A 7254-nucleotide genomic window follows, 5' to 3' on the forward strand; every position below is an offset into this window, starting at 1 on the left:
GCGTTCGCGCCCACCCCTCCTGCCTGCTCCCGCGTGCGACGCCTGGTGCGTGTTGCCAGGAGCCCGGGCCATCTCGTAGGCGGGGGACAGCATCCCCGCCTTGCGTGCCACACACTCCTCGAGCATCAGGAGCAAAACCCATGTCTTTTGTTCGTGGGTCTGGGTACCCCGATCATCCTTGCAAAGCCCCTTCCTTTTCCCGTTTGTTCGGGCGGTCCAGCTCGCCCTCGCGGACCTGCGAGGGAACTCGGGGCCCAGGGCAATGCCAGGAGAGGACTTGGCCAAATCTGGGGGAGCTCGTCCTTCCTCTCCTGCTGCCCGGCCTTGGGGATCCCTGTGGCGCTCTGGGAGTTCCCATGCCGCCTCCTTCCAGCTGGCAGCTCTGCAGACACCTCCACTCCGAGCAGCACGCTCAGGTCCTGGAGACGGGGAGGAAGGTTAGGGGACCCAGAGATCCAGTTCACTCAGACTTATGCTCTCTGCTCAGCTACCACACCTGTGCACCCCACACTAAAAAATGAACACACTGAGTTAAAGCAACACGATCATCTGCATTTTATTGGCACCTCATTTGCAAATTAATTTTCAACCTTCCCAGCCCTTCCTTCAACTCCAGGCCCTTCTCTCCCAACTCCCTCAAATTGCCCCCTGCCAGGAAATAAAAAAGTATATTTTTTGCCAACGTAGACTCAGCCTACTCAGCAGGCCTATCCTGTGTCCTCAGGGGAAGTCTTTATCCAAGGCTACAGCAACAACAGGAATCCTCAGAAGACCAAACCTCGATGGCAGGGAAGGCTGGATCTTGTCACAGGGTGTAGCTGATTTTAGGGGGCGGGGAAAGGTGAGCAGTGTGATAGAGGTGGTAAAGGCTGGTGGATTAGTGCTGGAACCCGATAGGGGCTGAAGCCCAACCTCTGCCCTGGTAGACTCTCTCCAGGTACTCAGAGGCGGGAGGGGGCCCCTCCAGCCACGGTCACTGTTTCCCCAGTGATGTAGCTGGCATCTTCGGAGCACAGGAAAGACACAATGCCTGCACAGTCTTCTGGCGTGCCTAACCTGGGGTGCAGGGAAGACAAAGAAGGGGTAAAAATCAAACAGGCCAGGCCCCTACAGAGAATGGAGTTTACTTAATCAATAAGTATCAGATGATTTTTTCAGGACCAGTGTACAGGTCCATCAAATTGGGTTATCATGATGATAAGCTGTTACAATTTAGTATAAGCATAAGTACTGTACTCTGAGAAAACCACTATAAGTTATATTCAAATAACAGAGATACTTTGTTCTTTAGAGAACTCAGGACACCCAAATCCAAGATTTTATAGATAAACCTGTGAGCAGCTCTTTTATACTTCAAATACTTTGTTTCACATGTGTGCATACTAGTCAAGTGTCGGGGAGTCTGTGCGATAGTAAATGGGTTGTTTAAAATGACTCCATTTGCACAGCTTTAATTCACAGATAACATTTTCAGGAATCTATTTTTGTCCCTTAGAGTCAGGCTCATTTTGTGAGAATGTGCTAATTCTCAGTGTTTGTATCAGTGATTGCTTAGTTGGGAACACTTTAACATAACTGTCCGAGTTCTCTAGAGGTGGGGCAGAGTGCGTATCTCAAACCCAGATTAGTGGTTCTTCATCCTAGTTGTATATTATAATCATCAGGAAGGCTTAACACCTCCTGCCTCCTTCCCCCCACCCCTGCCCAAAAGATGCCCAGGACTTGCCTTGGACCAATAAAAAAGAATCTTTGGGCCCTGGCTGGTAGCTCAGTTGGTTAGAGCTTTGACCCAGTAGCCAAGGCTGTGGGTTCAATCCCTAGTCAGGGCACAAACAAGAAACCAGTGAATGCATAAATAAATGGAACAACGAATTGAAGTTTCTCTCTCTCTCTCTCTCTCTCTCTCTCTCTCTCAGCAATAATAAAAAAGATCATCTTTGGGAGTGGGGCCTGCCCATCTGTAGTTTCATAAGCTAGTGAATCACTGGGGCGCTAGGAAGACAATACCCCGGCTTATTAGTGAGTTGTGGACTAGGCCTGCAGCTCATGCTGACATCAGATGCTTTGGGAGCACTGGGGGGAGTCTTCTCCCTTAAGTTGGCCTGTTTGCACAACTAGGCCTTGAGGGACAAGATGGAGAAGCTGAAGACAAGAGTTCCTAGAAGCCCGATGTTGGAGAGAGGCAGGGAACCTGGAGGAAAGGGAGCCAGATGAAGGTGCTGGAACAGTTCGTCCAGCCCCTTGGGGCGGAGGCCAGTTTTCTTAGGCAAGGGGAGTTTTGGGACTTAGTAAAAGCTCTTCAGTCCTTTTATTTGGGTTGTAGGACCATCAACCTGAGCTTTGAAAACATGACTTTCAAAAGCACACATGACTTTTTATTCAAAGGGAACTAAAAGAGCATGTTTTGGTTTTGGTCCCTAGTAGCTAGGGATGCCTAGAGGTGGTGGCAAGCAGCCAGCTGGAGAGAGGAGTCAGGGCCTCTCCCAGAGCTATTCTTTACTGAAACCTGGGCACATCTGTGTTTGCTTTTGCAATGGAAGCGGACGTCGCCCCGCCCCTCCCTGTGGTGGGGCAGTGTTCATAAGCTTGTGCAGTGTGAGTGTTTGAGGCAGAGGAGAGCATGCCCCTGCTGTCTGTGGGACCAAGAGACACGCCATGCGCGCTGTGTGAGGGGCCGTATCTTCCCCCACCTTTATCCCTCTTAACTCTCTCTGTGACACCTCACCTTCTTATCCGCAAGGCTTCTTTTAAGGCCTCCTCTCTTGCCTTGTCCATCCACAACTGCAGGAAAAGGGAATCCCTTTATGTGAAAGACGCAGAAAGGGGGCCAGGCAGGGGGGAAACAGCCCGCCCTCACATTGCGGGAGAGGAAGGGTAGAGAGAGGCCCTCTTCCACTTCCCAGTTCTTCCTAGCCCCCAGCATCTCCCCACTGCCCTCTTCTGTTCATTCTTTTCAGATTCTAGTGAGGCACTTCACTGGGTCTCTCCATTCCCACCCACTTAAGGAGATATGAAACGGTGTGAATAGAGTCTGAATTTCTCAGTCTCCACTGAACACCCGGAGAAAGAACGGGTCTGGTCCTGACAGGTGGCTGGCACGGAGGGGGCGACAGAAAGGCTGGGGAGGGGAGCAGGGGTGATTGGGAGCTCAGGACCCAGGCGGCGCCAGCTCTCTCAGCAGGATGCAGGACAGCCCTTCCTCACCACTTGGCTGAAGTTAGTCTTGATGATTCCGGGCGCCAGGCAGTTCACCCTTATGTTACTTTGGGCCAGTTCTATGGCCAGGTTCTTGCCGAGGCCCAGCAAGGCTGTTTTACTGACATTGTAAGGGCCCAAGCCCTGGGGAAAGGAAAAATGGGTTAGTCTCTTTGTTTTTGGTTCATTCTTGGTTCTTATTGGAAGACATAAAAGGGCAGTAGATAACAGGGCATCTCCTGTAATGGAGGGTCGCAGTTAGAAAACGGTCTTGAGGCTGACCCTCCCCAATGCTGGGGTTCGTGGAGGCCGGGCATCTGTTTTATGGGAAGGGACTTGGTGGGGTGATTGCAAAAGGGGACACAAACTTCTTCGGGTGACTGGAGGGTGGAAAGGTGCAGGTGGAAGTAGCAGAGGAAGGGGCTCTTACAGGAAACGGGGTGTAGGCTGCTATGGAGGCCACAATCACCACTGAGCCGCCTCTGGAAAGAGAAGAGAATGACCCTCTTCCCAGCAGAGACCCCCGCCCTCAGACCACGTGGGGCCCGTCACACCCAGGCTCCCTCTCCTTCTCCGTACCCTCGTTTCTCCATCTCTGGCACCACTGCCTTTGTCATCAGGGCTGTGGCCTTCACATTAATGTCCAGAATCTGAAACCGGGAGAAGAAGGGGAGCAGCATGAGGGGAGAGCTGGAGAGGGCAGGGTGATGTGCACTCAGAATACGTTCTCTCGGATCTGCCTGTTGGGGCTGGTGGAGATCTTGGAGATGACTTCCGGGACCTTACAAGCGAAGAAACCAAGGCCCAGGGAGAAAGAAGTGTCTCTCACCAGCGTATTCAGTGAGAGAACGAAAATTAGGCCTTGGTGAGAAAGAATGGAGCCTGGTTCCTCTTGTTTCCTAAGTAGCCAAGTGTGATCTGGCCTAGAATGGACCTAAACTCTCAGGGCTCTGTTGGATTTTAGCCGGATTTTCTCTGTTTCTTCTCATTAGGGAGAGCCTGGAATGAGGTGGGCCTCCTGGGATCTGCCATGGAGTGGGCCGTGCTTCTCAGGGAAAATGTGGCCTGACCTGGGGCCCTTGGGGCGTTCCAGTGCTGACTGCTCTGGCTCCTGAGCTCAGGGACTGCGATGCTCCTGGCCCTCCAGGGTGGACTGTCTGGCTGAACATTTGTTGGAAAGTGGGGTTATGAGGAGGAGTGGGATCATTTTGGGGAAGCTGGGGCACAGGCTGGAATCAAAACCGCACACCCATAATTTAAAACAAACACATCACACTGCTGCCAAGGTAGTCCCCTCCCACGCCCCCTGGCAAACTCTTATTTTGAAAAATTTCAATCGTACAGAAAAGTTGAAAAAGAAGTACAATGGATATCTTTTGCCTAGTTCATCAATGGTTCACATTTTGTCCCATTTGCCCTGACTGTGTTTTTCCCTGAACCACTGAAGGTTAAGGTGCAGATGTCATAATGCTCTAACACTAATACTTATGGATATTCTCTAAGAGATTATAATCCATGATCACACCCAAGAAATTTAACACTGATTATAATGATTTTTATCGAACGTGCTGCCCATAATAAGATTTCCCCAATTGTCTCCCTTATGTCTTTTTTTTTTAAACACGTTTTTATTGATTTCAGAGAGAGGAAGGGAGACGGAGGGAGAGATAGAAACATCAATGATGAGAGAGAATCATCAATCGGCTGCCTCCTGCACGCCCCCTACTGGGGATAGAGGCCCCAACCTGGGCATGTGTCCTGACCACGGAATCGAACCGTGACCTCCTGGTTCATAGGTTGATGCTCAACCACTGAGCAACACTGGCGGCATCCCATTTGTTCTTATTTGAAAAACCCAAGGTTTGATCAAGAATCAACCCTGGCATTTAGATTTGATGTACTGTGATATATATTTTTTTTAATGCAAACTAAAACGAAAAATTACTTGGTTTAAAATTATTTTCCTGTGGTCTCCATTCAGACTGCTCATGAAAGATGTTTTTCTACTTTAAAGAATATCAATCAGGAACCGACTCACTGAAGAACAGTTGGCACTTTGGTCTGTCTGTGAAACACTGATAAACTACGATATTTTAGTATTCTTAAATTCAGTGTTGAGATATTGATGACATCAGAAGAAAAGCAAAACCAGGGGCAACTATGAAAAACCCGGCATTTCCAAATCATGTGGGAATATTAACCTTAATAAACAAAGACAGATATTTTAATGAAGGCTTTATAATTAAAGAATGTAGGTGAGCGAAATATATTATAAATGTAGTGTGATTATACACATTCACATAAAACCCAAAATTCCACACCTGAATTTGGACAGCGGGATCTCCAATTCACTTGTTGCAGTTAAGAAGAAAAGAGCGCAGGTCTTTTTCAGAAGCTGTATGTTATAAAGCAGCAACTTAGGTCATTTCACCAGAATTGGTATCTCACTGAACGAGCAGCTATTAAAGTTTTCCAACTCATGAGAAATACTCTTTTTTGGCAGCTGAACAAGGGGACAGGTGGTGCGCAAATTTCAATGTCTCAGTTATTGGCAGATGAGCTGCCGTGTCTGCTGGAGATAAACCAGGGAGAAGCACCTGGGGAAGGGCACAGTGAAGCCCGGGGTGCAGGGAAGAAGGTCGCTAGGAAGGAGCAAATGGAAGAAGACAAGACCGAGAGAAGCAGCAATGAAAGAGCTGGGCAGGGAGAGAGGAAGCCACCAGCCCACCAGCCCTTTCCCAGGTGCACATCCCAAGGATTCCTCACATTTACCAGCACATGGCACCCGACAAATGCCTGGTAAAGGCAGGCTGAGTTTGCGCTGCTCTCTGAGGCCCGCACCTTGGGCTTTAGCCCCTCTTACCTTGTCCCACACCTCCTCGGTGACGTCCATGAGGTTTCCAAAGAAAGGGTTGACGGCCGCGTTGGAGACCAGGATGTCGATGCCCCCGTGAAGCTTCACGGCCTGGAGAGAGTCAGGGCTTCGGTCAGTGGGGGACGCGCATTGATTAATGGTGATAGAGAATTCCTCGTTAGGAACAAAATGATGTCAAAATGACATCTCTGTTTCTGGGAACCTTTTTCTCTAAAAACTCTGCTCAACACTGAAGGTCGTCTCACGTCTTTGACATCTTTTCTTCCTGCCCCCACTTCTTCTAAGGCTGTCGCTGACCCTTTGCTCCTTACACCTTCTCTTTGGGGAGCTCCTTTATTCTCATGGCCTCACTGTCACCTCAAAATCTATTTCTAGACCCTCTTCTTTTCACACGGAATCCCAGCCCCATTTCTCCAAGTGCTCACTGTCCGGTTCTCCTTGATATGAGTTACCATTATCTCAGACGCAACCTTCCCACACCTCCCTGAATGGAGAAACTGGTTTAGATGGACTCAGAGAAAGTGACCCTGGGAGGGGCCGTGAGGTCAGTTAGCCGCATGTCCTTATGGTGAAGGTGATAACTCTGAGGGCCAGGTAAGTTAATTTCTCAAGACCCTACAAGTCAGGGATGTCTTATTAGGGTCAGCTAAGCACAGGAGGCCTATTCATTTTGGTCTTTGGGAGGGGCAGAGAGATTTGCTCAGGGCGCAAAGCTAGGGCGCAAAGTTAGTTAGTGGTGGCAGAACTGAGATCGGTCTGATGGGGGGGACACCGTCTGGGATTAAGCGGTTCTGCACTTGGTGATCATGTCATCCCTCCACGCCCTCTTTAATGGCCTGGAGGCATGGAAGATTCTAGGCAGAGCTGAGCTTGAAACTGGGAAAACCGCGGGTAACATCTCCTTACTAAATAGTAAGTGTGTGGTAGTAGGAATGTGCTGGAGAAACGATTGGCCAAACAGAATCTGCCAACATTACCACCCTGAAATCAGACTTTGCATTTGCCCAGAACTGGCAATTTTTTGTTATCCTCATCTGAAGATATGCTTTTATTGTTGTCGTTTTTTAAATTCTCACACGAGGATATTTTTTATTTTATTGATTTTTTTACAGAGAGGAAGGGAGAGGGATAGAGAGCTAGAAACATTGATGAGAGAGAAACATCCATCAGCTGCCTCCTGCACA

At 49.1% G+C, this 7254-nt stretch overlaps 2 protein-coding genes across 2 annotated transcripts in view; both read right to left on the reverse strand.

The window, feature by feature from the left end:
* LRRC16B (leucine rich repeat containing 16B) overlaps positions 1 to 126 on the reverse strand; it is a 16371-nt gene extending 16245 nt beyond the window's left edge. The window contains exon 1 of the mRNA XM_006760884.2: positions 24 to 126. Within this exon, the coding sequence (XP_006760947.1) occupies positions 24 to 126 (103 nt within the window). The remainder of the gene's footprint in view (positions 1 to 23) is intronic.
* Positions 127 to 531: 405 nt separating this feature from the next.
* The window catches only part of LOC102772479 (dehydrogenase/reductase SDR family member 4), a 12134-nt gene continuing 5411 nt past the window's right edge, over positions 532 to 7254 (reverse strand). Inside the window, exons 3-8 of the mRNA XM_006760868.2 lie at positions 6059 to 6160; positions 3775 to 3845; positions 3626 to 3677; positions 3205 to 3339; positions 2726 to 2781; positions 532 to 1056 (exon numbers count right to left, since the gene is read on the reverse strand). Coding sequence (XP_006760931.1) covers positions 942 to 1056; positions 2726 to 2781; positions 3205 to 3339; positions 3626 to 3677; positions 3775 to 3845; positions 6059 to 6160 — 531 coding nt within the window. The 3' untranslated portion in view covers positions 532 to 941. The remainder of the gene's footprint in view (positions 1057 to 2725; positions 2782 to 3204; positions 3340 to 3625; positions 3678 to 3774; positions 3846 to 6058; positions 6161 to 7254) is intronic.

Source organism: Myotis davidii, unplaced genomic scaffold (genome assembly GCF_000327345.1).
Source record: "Myotis davidii unplaced genomic scaffold, ASM32734v1 scaffold157, whole genome shotgun sequence".
Taxonomy (NCBI): Eukaryota; Metazoa; Chordata; class Mammalia; order Chiroptera; family Vespertilionidae; genus Myotis; species Myotis davidii.